Source organism: Bos indicus, chromosome 22 (assembly GCF_029378745.1).
Source record: "Bos indicus isolate NIAB-ARS_2022 breed Sahiwal x Tharparkar chromosome 22, NIAB-ARS_B.indTharparkar_mat_pri_1.0, whole genome shotgun sequence".
Taxonomy (NCBI): Eukaryota; Metazoa; Chordata; class Mammalia; order Artiodactyla; family Bovidae; genus Bos; species Bos indicus.
Genome location: NC_091781.1, coordinates 893,843 through 908,320, shown reverse-complemented (window position 1 = coordinate 908,320; position 14,478 = coordinate 893,843). Strand labels below are relative to the sequence as shown.

The following is a 14,478-nucleotide window of genomic DNA, read 5'->3' as shown; positions in this document are numbered from 1 at the left end:
TTGTTTCCAGTTTGCCAAGGGACAAGCAACAAGCTCACCCAGTTGGGCACTTTTGAAGACCACTTTCTGAGCCTACAGAGGATGTTCAACAACTGTGAGGTGGTCCTTGGGAATTTGGAAATTACCTACATGCAGAGTAGTTACAACCTTTCTTTTCTCAAGGTTAGTTCAATGAATTTGATCCTTACCCAAATACAGTAGAAGTAAATAAAGTAAATATAAGTAAATAAGGCCTTGGCAGAATTTAATTGGCAGTGTATTTACTTTTACTATGGCAATTACTTACACATGCAAGTTTTATGGAAAGGTCACTTTACCAGATAGTGTCAAGTTGTAGCTATAAAAGAATAGCAAAGAGAAATAGACTAGCCTGGCATTCTGCTATCATTGTGGACACTAATCTTTTAACCAGCACTGCAGCCATGGTATCCTGCTATACTGGCTGTTTGAAAAAAAAGAAAGAAGACCTGCTTTGTAGCCCTTGCCTGTTTTCTTGGTATAAATACTCCCACCACGGTTGATTTCTGGCTACCAAGAGTTTAAAAACTAGTTCACAAAACTGCCATATGTTTTGCAATAGGCTCCAGTGAGCCAATCGGACCCAGCCTTAAAAGCTTCTGAGTTGGTATAGTTAAACTTAGGATTTGATTGGTTTTCTTCTGGGTTTGTTTGTTTGCTTTTGATGGAAAGCCTGCAAGACAAATACAAAATAAATTAATAAAATGTTTCCATTTTCTGCTAAGTCTGTTAAACACCAGGCAAAATGAAAGTCACAGCATTCCTCAGTAACGCACATGGTCCGTTGTTACTGCTGTCAAGCTCAAGAGGCAAAAATGCAGGAATCACTATAAATCTTGTTACCTCCCATGGGGTCAGTGGTAATTATCTACATGATTTGTCAACCACTCCTGTTCAGCTAGGTGTCCTGGGCTCTCTGGATCCGCTTTAGATCTTGCGTTCATGGTTCCTCCAAAGAGAAATAATATGTTCATGTTTTATTTCCTTAGACCATCCAGGAGGTTGCCGGCTATGTACTCATTGCCCTCAACACAGTGGAGAAGATTCCGCTGGAAAACCTGCAGATCATCCGAGGAAATGTGCTTTATGAAAACACCCATGCCTTAGCCGTCTTATCCAACTATGGAGCAAACAAAACCGGACTGAGGGAGCTGCCCTTGAGAAACTTACAGGGTGAGAGCAGGGCGCAGGAGGCTATAGTACGAAGAGCGACTTGGACGGTACTTAGCAGACTGGGTGCTTTTCTGAATTCCACTCAGGGAAGACTTTTGCTTTGCATGCCAGCCATATGCAAGAGACAGTGAGTAGAAGTTCTAAGAAGACAGTAGTTAATGGGGCAGGAAGGGAAGAGTTAAGCCAAGTACAGGTTCTGTCTTGTTCATGGAAATGTATCCAGAGAGTTACAAAATAAATTAAGACATGGTAAAGGTTCTGGAAAAAGGAGAGTATGACCAGATGACGGGACTGGAATGCTCAGGTAGTCCGCCAGTCACTGCCTGGACCTCATGTATAAGGGACAAAGAGTAAAAATCCAACCACTGTCTGAGACATTTTCCAGAGTCACGCTATTATACAGAAAGCCATTTTTAAGTTTGTAAGGATAGAGAATAAAGGTATTACAGGCGAAGTTTGAGTTCTTGTGGGGAGGGCACTTACGAGGGTGCTGTGAGAGAAAACTGTGGAAAAACGGCAAGTTGATTTTTAAAATTTGAAGATAACGATGACTGTGGCAGGTACAGTGCCAGCCATGTTAAATTGGTAACTTAATTTAATGCCCCTCACCTTCTTTCAGAGCAAGTGGTATGCTCTGCCATTTTACAAAAAAAAAAAAAAATTGGTCAAAGTAACCCTCTTGAATTCCTACAGGAGTGAGGAAATGGCCAGGGTTGGCCACCCAGACCATGCCACAGAGCCCTAACCTTCCCTCATGCCTCACGACTCTGATCGGCAGCGGGGCCAGCCCTGAAGGGGCTGAGAGCAGAGGACACACAGCAGAGGAGGGTCGCAGTATGGGGCCTGACCCCAGGCCGGAGTGCAGGGCGGGCTGACTGCCCAAGCCCCATGGCGCCTGTGTGCGGGTCAGCTCCTGGGCTCTGCGTTTATGAAATGGCCTTAGGGCTCCCCTCAGCCTCCCATGCAGTTGGGTGCGGTGCTGGCACTGGGCTGTGCTGTCCTCGCCCTCAGCCCACTGGGATGCCTCCCAAAGTTGCTGTCTCGTGGTGCCAGGCAGAGGCAGGTGGGGGCGCAGACTGTCAGTTTCCAGCCCCAGCTCTATCAGCTCCATGGCTCACCAGCCAGGCGCCTGGGAGTGGGTTCTTTCTGTGATTTCAAAAATGGGGGGGGACAATGATAACAGACTCCCCAGGGTTGTTGAGAAGATTAAGTGAATTACTGCAGACAAAGCCCCAGGGAGCTGTTTCTGTGCTTGGTATTATTCCTGTTGTGAGTATTAGGGTTGTATCAATTCAGATTATTTAATTTTATTGAATAATCCTCTAATTTGGATTATTCGACATGAATTACAACCCACTCCAGCATTCTTGCCTGGAGAATCCCATGGACAGAAAGGAGCCTGACGGGCTATAGTCCATGCAGTTGCAAAAGTGTCAGGTATGACTTAAGGACTAAACAACAACAGTTGATAACTAACACGGGCCTCTGGTCATCCCGCTGCTGTCCCCTTGGCCTTCCTGCTCCTGGTCTGTCATTCTGAGGCTCCTGAAACCCCAGCTCTCTCTTCTATGTCTCCAGCTCTGGCCTCTCATGAGTTTATCCCTTGACTCTGGCTCCCTCCTAAGTGAAGCTTTTCACTTGGTTGTCCAGCTGTCATATCTGATTTCACACCCAAAACAAGATGTGGCCCTTTCCGACCCCCCAGCCTGCCTTCTGTGACTGCAGCCCCTCCCCACCATCTGCCGAAGGAACTGCTTACCTGGCCCCTCACGGCCTCTGCTGGGGCTGTCTGTCTGCCTGGAGCACACTGAGCCCACTTCCATCTGGGTTCCTCCACATGTTCTCTTCCCAGAGATGTTATTCTTTCCAACAGCCAAAGAGAGCTTCCCCAGAAGAACTCTTCCTTTTCCGTGTCCTCTCCCACTCTGGGATGCTTGGCATTGCTTACATATCTAGAATTGAGTTATGGTCAGAGGACCATGTGAGGATTAGCTCAGGCCATGCATATGTCTGACTACTAGGTAGTATAGTGGTAAAGAGATGCAACAGACGCAGGTTCGATCCCTGGGTCAGGAAGACCCTCTGGAGGAGGAAATGGCAACCCACTCCAGTATTCTTGCCTGGAAAATTCTATGCACAGAGGAACCTAACAGCCCATGGGGTTGCAGAGTCAGACACAACTGAGTGACTGAGCATGCATGCATGTAAAGCAGCTGGCACAGTGCCAGCCTCGTCATGGGTCATGGTCCTCTGTGAACAAGAGGTTACTGACTATGCATTGCCCCTCACATGCTTGTCCTTTCTTAGAGAGGAGCCAGCAGGAATCATTCATCTCCGCATGCCTCACAGCACTCACTTCCATGTTCTGTGCACAGAAGCCATTCGGTAAATGTTTGCATAAGTGTCATGGGGGAATACTTGCCCTCTGCTCCAGCTCAAGTTTTCTTATCACCCCTGGTGTTTCACGTCATGCCAACTCTTCCTTTGAGCAGCTGAACAGTTTTAAGTCTTTGCCTTCCCTTGGCCACACAGTCTCTTCATCACACATACAGATCCTTCCTGCTCCTCTTTCCCCACTTTCCCAAGCACCACAGCATCTTCCCTTCCACCCACCCTTCCTGTCCCATCTGCCCTTTCACACTGTCATCACGTGGTGACCCCGGTCCGGCTGGGACCAGCCAGCCTCCCTGGGAACCACCAACTTACTGTATACCTGTCATTCATGCTACTTGACTAAAGCATTATCTTCCCATGGCCCCTGATTTCTAAATTCTGGTCATTCATTGTTCAAAGACCCAATGCAGGGGAATCCCAACTCCTCCATAGAGGAATCCATCAGCTCACTTTCCACTGCCCCACTGCAGTTCCAGGGAGTCTCATTTGCATGCTGCCATCTCTTAACAGAAGGTAAAATGTGAAGAAGCATATGCATACTTCACAAGAGTTTAGAAGAGATGGCAAGTTTGCTCATGGGGGTTCCTTTCTCATGCAGAAATTCTGCAAGGTGCCGTGAGATTCAGCAACAACCCTGTCCTCTGCAACGTGGAGACCATCCAGTGGCGGGACATCGTCAACCCTGATTTTCTAAGCAACATGACAGGGGACTTTCAGAACCAGCAGGGCAACTGTAAGTGTTCCACAGTGCTCCCCCCGACCCCACCCCCGGATTGCAGCTCATAAGGCAGGGCGGAGCTGTAGAGTTGGGGTGGGAGCCAGAGAAGGCACAGTTCATGTTAAGTTACATGAATCTACAGCGAAAATAAGTAGTAAACAGATTATATGCTCACTAGAAGAGCACCTATTTAAGACAGAAATAGGTTTGTTTTTCGTGGTGACAGCTCACTTGCTTACAGGTCACACACACACACACCCCGGCCCTGCCAGGGCAGCTGAGCTCTCATGTGGCATTGAGAAAAGCCCATCATGCCAACCCTGGCAAGGGGCTTCTCTCATCCTGTTTGAGGAGACTAACCAGGCTTTTGTAGCTTCCGATTTTCTGCTGAGGCTCAAAGTGGCGCCAGGCCCTTTGGAAGCTTTGAGGCTCAGCTCTGCCCTTTTGCTCCTAGGTCCCGGGCACTCCCACATGGATGGAGTGCCCGGCAGAACTAAGGAGCACATGGAGATAAGCTTGTCCATATTTAACTACTGCCCATGACCTAGTCCCCACTATTCATCAATAAAGGGAGCAGCTGGCCAGGACCACGCTGCAGGTCAAGTCTCCCCATTAGCACCCTTGACATACCTCGTGGGAAACTTTGAGGACCCCAGTTTCCAAGTAGCCTGCTCCCTTCCTGATCTCCCTCACCTTTCAGGCTTTTAAAATAAGAAGCCCTCACCATTTCCTGCTTCTCTGTTTTCCAACAACTGCAGTGGATGCATGGGTGCTTTTTTTACTTTTTTTTTTTTGGTGTTTTTGGTCTTAGAATTTGAAGCTGATATGGGTCTTAAAAATCAACTAAAGCTGCTTTGTTTTTTGCTTGTTTTTCTTTGACTTGATTGATTAGTTATGATGAAATACCTCTAAGATGAATTTACCATCTTAGCCGTTTTTAAGTGTACAGTTCAGTAGCATTAAGCACATTCACATTGCTATGCAGCCATCACCACCAGTCGTGTATTTTCCTCTTGACAAACTAAAACTGTCCCCACCGACCACTAACTCTCCACCCCCAGGCCTTGCATCCATCATCTTACTTTCAGCCTACGAATTAGACAACTTTAGGTGCCCTATATGAGTAAAATCACACAGTATTTGTCCTTTTGTGACAAATTTGACAAATTTGTACTTTTGTGACTGACTTCTTTCACTGAACACAGTGTCTTCAAGAGCCATCCAAGTTAGAGCGTGTGTCAGAACTTCCTTCCTTAATATGGCTGAATAATATTTCATTTGTTTATACATTCATCTGTCAGTGAGCACTTGAATTGCTTGAGTTGCTTCCACCTTTTGACAGTTGTGGACAAAATGCTGCTGTGAACATGGGCATTGAGCCCTTTGACTTTGTAAATGCATTATTCCAACAGATACCCAACTGACCTACTTTGCTTGCAAGAAAGCAAAAGCTTTCTTTTACAATGTAAAATTTTACATTTTCCAGAGATGGATGTTAGCCTTTGCTCAGCAATCTGATGTACAGTGGGGAGGTTAAATTGTGTAAATTTGTAACAACAACAATAACAACAACAACAAAAAATAAAACTGACATGGAAAGGCTGTGAGCGTAATATGGTTTTGCTATAGATCAAATCAGGTACCCAAAGTAGCTCACCTGCCCTCCTTACGCCATAGCTGCAGAAATGACCTGGCAAAACAGTGTTGGGAAAGACAAATGGTGAACAGGTTTATGCAATAATAAGATTCAAATATTACAAAGCTACGGCAATAAACCAAGATGGTATTGGTTTAAGAATAGACATATAAAAATAAGCCATAGACAAATAAGACAGTCGCTTTCACTTTTCACTTCCATGCATTGGAGAAGGAAATGGCAACCCACTCCAGTGTTCTTGCCTGGAGAATCCCAGGGACACCAGCCTGGTGGGCTGCTGTCTATGGGGTTGCACAGAGTCAGACACGACTGATGTGACTTAGCAGTAGCAGCAGCTGAATCAAATGTCCATAAAGAAATGTCATTGTAAGCAAATAAGAAAAGAATTAAATATTTAATATATTATTCTGGAATGTAACTACTAAAGGAAAAATACCTAAGTGACAGAACTATTAACGGAGTTTTTTTAAAGGAACTAAGGATATTAGGTTAGTCACATTGGAAATTACAAAACTACCATCACCCGTTACCTGTGTTTCCCTCATTAGTTGCCTGACCAGGGACAAACTCACAGTCTTGCTCCTCTCAACTGGAGCTTTCAGGTCACAGATGACTTCTGAGAGCTTGTTTCATGTCATCTTTACCCAAAAAATCTCATAAGGTGATTTAAGTGTTTTATGGACATGGGTTTTATGGACAGAAAAGTTACTTAATATTACGTTATTATTGATGTAGTTTGGAATTTGAAGTTAGAATGGGTAAGTTTACTCAAGAGGAAATTGAAATAAATCTATAATCCACTTCATATACCACTGTAAATTCCAAATGCAGGTTAAACATAAAAAATGTTGAGTGTATATATAAGTGCTAGAAAGAAACATAAAAATAAATATTTGTAATATCAAGTTGAATAAAAGCCAAAGTTAGATACTATAAAAGAAAACTTCCATATAAAAAAATATTAATGATAGGAAAATACTGTGCAGCTTCTGATTGCCTTGAAAAGGTTAATATTCTTGCTATGTGACTATGTAATGTAGTCTTCTAAATCCTAAGAAAAAGGTGACTACCTCTCCAAAAATGGGTCAAGGACATGAGCAGCCGCCCTCTCCCCATCACACACACACACACACACACACACACAGCCAAAAATAAAGTAAAATATTATTTGTCACTGTATTACAAATGGTTAAAATAAAATAAAGAAGCATCATTTTTGCCTTTGCTAAAGACATATGTTCCTTTTGATTTTTCAGTGCCTATATTGCAAAGAAACAGAAATTTACATAGTCTACTTGTGGGCATGTAAGTTAATTTTGGCACTATGTATTGAAGTTTTAAAGTATGCATGCCTCTGGCCTATGAACATCATGTCTAGGAATATTAAGGAAAAAATGAGAGGAATGAAAATTGTAAAGGATGCAGAAAAATATTTTTGTTCAAGCATATTCCTTATATCCTTGTGTTTAATACATTTCAAAGGAAACTTATGTCTAAAAACAAGAGATTGGAAAAAAAAAAGAAAAAATAAAAACAAGAGATTGGTTAAATAAATTGTGGTACAGCCCTGCCATTAAAAATTCATGTTATTGTGCATTGAACCTGGACTGGCGACTCATTTCATATATGATATTGATATATGGCAAAACCAATACAATATTGTAAAGTAAAATAAAATAAAATAAATTAAAAAAATAAATAGAATAAAGTAAAATTTAAAAATTAAAAAAAAATAAAAAATTCATGTTAGGTAGAAGGATATTTAAAGGCATGGAAAATTGTCATAATGTATCATGAATTATTAAGTTATAATGCAATGTGTAATGTGATATTAATTCTTATATATAGATATACTTATGCCTATATTGTGGAGAAGGCAATGGCACCCCACTCCAGTACTCTCGCCTGGAAAATCCCATGGACGGAGGAGCCTGGAAGGCTGCAGTCCATGGGGTCACTGAGGGTCGGACAAGACTGAGCAACTTCACTTTCACTTTTCACTTTCACGAATTGGAAAAGGAAATGGCAACCCACTCCAATACTCTTGCCTGGAGAATCCCAGGGACGGGGAGCCTGGTGGGCTGCCGTCTATGGGGTCGCACAGAGTCGGCACGACTGAAGCAACTTAGCAGCAGCAGCAGCATGCCTATATTGATTACCTCTGGATGATCCTCAATTCTTCTTTTTGCTTTTTCCTGTTACTCATATTTTAAATAATCTCTGTGATTCTTTTTTTGTCACAGAAGTTTAAGAATATAATCATAAACAGACTTTGAATTCCTTAATTGGCAAATATTTCCTGTGTTATGGAAAGATGTCATTAAACATTTTTATTTTAAATATTTTCTTTTATAAACTTATATGCTTATAATAGAAATTTGAAAATATGGTGACATATAGGGTAAAAAGGAAAGATCACGTGGTGTCACTGTACAGATGTAACCACACTCTACATACCTACCTGTTACTTTGCTCTTTCCTCTTAGGTTTCTCTCTCTCTGTCTGCCTTGTCTCCATTTCTGTCTCTTCTCCCGGTGTATGACTGACACCATCCGTTTGGGGCTCAGCTGCCCATCTTTCAGGATTTTGAGAAGCACCAGCATTGCACTAGGGCCTTTCACCCCTGGGATCAACTATAAACCTTGTTGGTCATACTGAAGGGGTGCCCTCGTCCCACCATCACTTGGCAAATCATCTCTTCCATTTAAAACTGAAATTCTCCCAGAGACTGAATTCTCCTGACTGTAGCAGGCTTTGGGACATATATTAAGTCCCTTGGGTTTTTTCCCTCATGAGAGTCTTTTTAAATCATCTTGCAAACCAACCAGCTGAACAAGTAGAGAATAAGAAATTTGAAAGCTCTTGTTTCTAGGCTGCAGCTCTGCTTAGAGGCTGGGGCAGGTGTTATCAGTTTCTCGTTCCCTTTCCCTGTGATTATGAATTTAACTATTACTTTTATATTTTAGGCCCAAAGTGTGATCCAGCCTGTCTCAACAGAAGCTGCTGGGGTGCCGGGGAGGAGAACTGTCAGAAATGTGAGTCAGGAACAGAATTTCACTGGCCACCTTCTCCCCTTACACTTGGCTGATGGTATTGATATTCGTTTTCCCTTTGAAGACTCCAAGCATCGTTGATTTTAAGGCCAGATGTTAGCAGTTACATGAATGACAGTTTTGCACATCTCCCCGCATGCGGTTAGTCCAGCATGGGCCACTGCTGGCATTGCAGCCTGGCGTGAACCAGTGCAGGCCTGCCACCCAGGCATTCTCTCTGAACAGTAGTTTGGGTTTTCCTGGAAACGGAGGCTTGTCTCTGTTTCTTGCATCACGACACCTCCTGTGTCCTCTCCCTTCCTGCCCCTCTTTTGGGTACCCACCTCCAGAGAAGCAAGAGCAGCTTCTTGAAGGGGATTTTTCTGCGGGAATCCTAGCTTAAGACCATGAATGACCAGGAAATCTAGGGACATGTCAGCTTGATCTGTGTTTAGGTCAAATTGTGATGTGATTGTTATGCCCTTTTAAACACTGCCTTCTGACAGGCGTTATGTTATTTGTACATACTTTCTGTTACCCCAAAACTCAATTCTTGTCAGTCTCTAGTTTAACAAGTCTGAAAGTCCAGAGTTAATCTGAGTCAGTTCTAAGTGATTAAAAACAAGTAGAAAAAAGAAAACATACAGTAAGAAAGATCAAGATGAGTTGAGTTTAGCAGAACAAGCATGTTTGGGAACTTAAGTGTAGAATCACTAAATTCATCCTTGTTATCAGTCTTTCATCGCCATTTGCAAGTGCTCCCAGGGTCCCTGAGAAGTGATCCTTCCACCTTCCTGACCCCGCAGCTCACGGTGGCCTTTGCTTCCTTTCAGTGACCAAAATCATCTGTGCCCAGCAGTGTTCCGGGCGCTGCCGTGGCAGGTCCCCCAGTGACTGCTGCCACAACCAGTGTGCCGCTGGCTGCACAGGGCCACGGGAGAGCGACTGCCTGGTAAGACACACCGCAGCTTCTGCGGCCCAAAGTTCAGGGGCCTCCCTTTGACTGAAATGTGCTGACTGATGTTTGCAGCCACCAGGTAACAAAGCATCTTTCAGTGACCGGCCTTCACCACCTACTTGATGACCTTGGGTAAATTATGTGACCTCACCTACCGTTACGTGGTCTAAAGAGCACGATGTATGTGGCATCAACACCCGAGACCAGGGTACAGAATGAGCCAAATACTAACTGTGTTATTTGTCCCTCATGTCTGCTGTGGCCAGCACCAGTGTCAGCACCATTTATTGCTCTGCTCAATTCTCCTTACAACCTAGAGAGCTAAGGCTTCAGGGACCCCTAAAATGTCCCCAGTGAAGTTAGGCGATCACACAGATCCTCAGGGGCAGGACAGCTGGACTCCATTTGTATCTTTTGCCCCTAAAGCCTCTGCTCTTTCCGCTTAGCTCAGATGCTTTCTGCTGATTCCCCAGCCCATGAGGGTGCTGAAGGCCTCGCTGTAGTCCCTGTGACTGCGGAAGGTATCACCGTGGGCCGTTGGTGCCACATGTCTGATTATGGGTATCTTGTGTGTCCCGAGACCCCAGGACAGGCAGCCAGGGTCCCAGAGGCAACACTGAGTGAGTTCCAAACTGGGAGACTCACCTTGAGTGGGACCCAGAAGAGTCTATAGTTTTTAGGAACAGGGAGACTAATGTTCCAGAGGCTGGAGGGGCCCTGGGCTTTGGACCCCACTGGTCTGAACCAATTCTGCCAGGCTGCTGGAGGGAGGCAACACCAGGCTCTTGGTCAGGACCCCTCTGTGTGTGGTCTGAGTCCCTCTGCACAACAGCCCCCAGTCAAAGTTCTCTGTGTTTGATAATAAATTCAAAAATGTATCCTCAAGTGTTGTTTAGGAGGGAAATCGGACGTAAGTTAAGTTGAATACTTTCGCTCTAGAGTTACTACTGTAGCGTGTGAACTCCTGCCTTATTTTGAAAGTTAACAGAGATGTGTTTTTCCCTCCTCATAATCTCCTCAAAACTATCTGAAACAGTGTATTTAAGAAAAACCACGCTTTTAAGAAAACAGTCTTTCTGCCCCTGTTGAGAGTGCTTTACTAGACGTCTGCTCTGACCAGACCCCTGGACACAGAGGGCTGTGGCCCCGCTCCCCGTGGAGTCTAACGATCACACCACCCCTCCCGTGGCAGGTCTGCCGCAGGTTCCGTGATGAAGCCACCTGCAAGGACACGTGTCCGCCACTCATGCTCTATGACCCTACCACCTACGAAATGAAGGTCAACCCGCTGGGGAAGTACAGCTTTGGCGCCACCTGTGTCAAGAAGTGTCCCCGTGAGTGTCCCTTGTGAGCCCCTTCATTGCCAGGCACCTGTTTCTGCTCTGTCTCCTGCTGAGGTTCCCGTATCCCCCACTCAGGGATCCTTGGGTCCCTGTATTCACTTCAGTATCAGGCAGGTGAGGTGATGGCTGACCCCAAGTTGGTTCTTGTGTCCTGAGCCCAGCCATGGTTGCCCAGAACATTCCATGGTCTGATTGGCACAAACCCAGGGCCGTTGGGCCATTTCCCTGTTTGGCTCTTGTACTCGGCAGGTGTTTATAAGGCCTAAATGAGAGAGAGGTCAGAAGATCGGCCTTCTTTAGCAGTTAAAAACCTGGGCGTGTTTGTGCCGTTAGGAGCACAGAAGAGAGCTTTTTGCTTGTTGATTGGCTTTGTTTAATTGTTGGGGCTTGGGTTTTGCTTATTTGTGCTTTACATGAGACTCTAATATTTAGGGAAATGGCAACATGAGTGATTTCATAGGAGAGGAAGTGATTTTCAAGAGGGAAGATTAACTAAAAAAAAAATTGTTTTTAAGAACAATTATGAAGGAGAGATTTATACTACCAGACTTGTGAACATGAAATTTTAAAAATTTGGAACAACAACAAAAAAAACCCCACAAAAAAAGTCATTGTAAGGTAAATGGCAAGATAAAGAAAACTTAGCCACAACTGTGACACAGATATAATCTTTGAGAGAATTTGAAATCTACAGGAAACCACTCAGAGCCTCAGAGAACATAAGCAGCCAATTTACAGAAGGAAAGTGACAAATATCCACTAAACACTCAAACGTCCAATGGTTCGAGGATCCACTTGGGGAAGTCAAAAGAAACAGAGAGAGTTCCTGAAAAGTTTATTATGAACACAAGTTACTTCTCCCTGAGTGAGGGCCAAGGCAGGATGTGGACCCTGTCGCCCACAGAGGCCCGAGGGGATGAGGGTGGCCAAGAGAAGAGTGGTCTTTGTTTCGGGTCACTTTTTAAAATAAATATTAAGCTTTCAGCTGTGAGTCCTGAATGTAAGCATCATAACCAGCGAGCAGCAACCTGATGGGGAGGCCATGAACACCTTGAACCCCATTCCTCTCTGTTTGCAGCCTTCCTTCTTGTCCTTAAAGTAACCAGAACCAGAGAATCACCTGTCATCCAGGGTCACTATGCCCAGAACCAGAGAATCACTGTCATCCAGGGTCACTATGCCCAGAACCAGAGAATCACTGTCATCCAGGGTCACTATGCCCAGAACCAGAGAATCACCTGTCATCCAGGGTCACTATGCCCAGAACCAGAGAATCACTGTCATCCAGGGTCACTATGCCCAGAACCAGAGAATCACTGTCATCCAGGGTCACTATGCCCAGAACCAGAGAATCACTGTCATCCAGGGTCACTATGCCCAGAACCAGAGAATCACCTGTCATCCAGGGTCACTATGCCCAGCACACCTGGTGCTCCTTTCACCACCTTCCTTTCACTGTCCCCCAGGTAACTACGTGGTGACAGACCACGGCTCCTGCGTCCGCGCCTGCAGTTCTGACAGCCAGGAGGTAGAGGAAGACGGTGTCCGCAAGTGTAAAAAGTGTGACGGGCCTTGTGGCAAAGGTGGGAAGCTGCCCGGTGTGGGCACGGGGCCCTCTCTGCTTCCAGTCATGGCTAGGCTCCCTGCCCCCAGACCCTCAGCATCATCCTCAGACCAGATTTGAGGGAGTCTCCAAGCTCAGAAACATGTTCCTTCCTTTCTGCTGTGCTCTATCCCAGGGGTGTCTTCAATGCCAATTTATCCCTTCTTATCCTGCACTTTATCTTTTATCTTGACATTTTTCAAACACCCAGAAGCATTGCAAAATAGCATAATGAACACCCATCTGCCCTGAACTTGAATTTCTCAATTTTCAGTAATCACCACATTGTTCTCACTCCGTGTTTGTGTCTCTCTGTGTGTGTTTTCTGAGTCCTGTGATGACTACAGGTATTATAACACTTCACCCTGCATTCGCCAACACACTTTTGTACAAACAGGACATGTTCCTAAGTAACAAAAGACAACTTCACTCTTATCCCATGTTTAACATTGATTCTAGTTTTCGGTTTAATTTCAACTCCTCTGTTATCCCAATATATCCTTTTTAGCTGCTTTTCAATCCAGGCTCTTCATTAATTCAAGATCGTTTCTCAGGCCTCTTTTCTCTGATGCTGTGAGGAGTCAAGGCCAGCTGCTCTGACCACCCCTGTCTGGTCGGGTCATGTTTTCTGTGGGGCGGGACACAGATGGGGCACTGCAGGTAGAGTGTGTCCCACCAGGGGTGCACAACTCTCATCTCATTACTTCTGTGGCTTCTCTGGCTCAGTGGTAAAGAATCTGCCTGCAATGCATGAGACCTGGATTGGATCCCTGGGTCAGGAAGATTGCTTGGGGAAGAAAGTGGTAACCCACTCCAGGATTCTTGCCTGGAGAATTCCATGGACAGGGGAGCCTGGGTTACAGTCCATGGGGTTGCAAAGAGTTGGACACGACTGAGTGACTAAACCACCTCGATGGCAGAACCGATGATTCGCCTGAAGTTGCATCAGTCAGATTGCTTGGCGATTGTAAGAATGACTTCCTATTTCTGTCATTTCTTCTATATTTACTAGTGGACATTCTGTTTCTAAAATAGCTTTCTTAGTACCCATGTGAGCTCACTGAACCCTTTTTTATTCAGTTTATGATAACCCCTCCTCACATTATTCACTCTGATGTGCAGACTATCTCCAGGCTCCCATGGAGCCTCCCCAGCTGGTGCCCAGGCCCTTTGGGTGTGTGCCAGGCCCAGGCCACATCTTCCACTTGCACAGAAGACACATCTACACTCTAAGCATCCCCTGGAGATCACTCCAGATAGCATCATGTGAATCTTCCTTATTCTGCTTAGCCCTGTCCACAATCCCTATACGATCTATATGGTCATTTAGATTGTTTCCACTATTTTACTGCTATAAAAAAAATGCCTCAATGAACAGCTGCTTGCTTGAACATCTGCCTCAGATGCCACCGTCTCTAAGAAGTTTCTGTGGTTTCAGCTGACACTGACCACTGCCCCATGTATTCTTTCAGGGGCAGACTGAGCCTCCATGCTCCACGCCATCCAGTCCCTCAGCCTCTTTAGGAGGTTTGTGCTATTACGATCCCCGTTACAGAGGAGGCACTATATCACAGAGGATCTA

At 45.0% G+C, this 14,478-nt stretch overlaps 1 protein-coding gene across 1 annotated transcript in view; it reads left to right on the top strand.

Annotated features, from left to right (window-relative positions):
* EGFR (epidermal growth factor receptor) overlaps positions 1–14,478 on the top strand; it is a 221,354-nt gene that overhangs the window by 144,460 nt on the left and 62,416 nt on the right. The window contains exons 2-8 of the mRNA XM_019984353.2: positions 11–162; positions 1,008–1,191; positions 4,184–4,318; positions 8,927–8,995; positions 9,826–9,944; positions 11,143–11,284; positions 12,760–12,876. Of these exons, the coding sequence (XP_019839912.2) occupies positions 11–162; positions 1,008–1,191; positions 4,184–4,318; positions 8,927–8,995; positions 9,826–9,944; positions 11,143–11,284; positions 12,760–12,876 (918 nt within the window). The remainder of the gene's footprint in view (positions 1–10; positions 163–1,007; positions 1,192–4,183; positions 4,319–8,926; positions 8,996–9,825; positions 9,945–11,142; positions 11,285–12,759; positions 12,877–14,478) is intronic.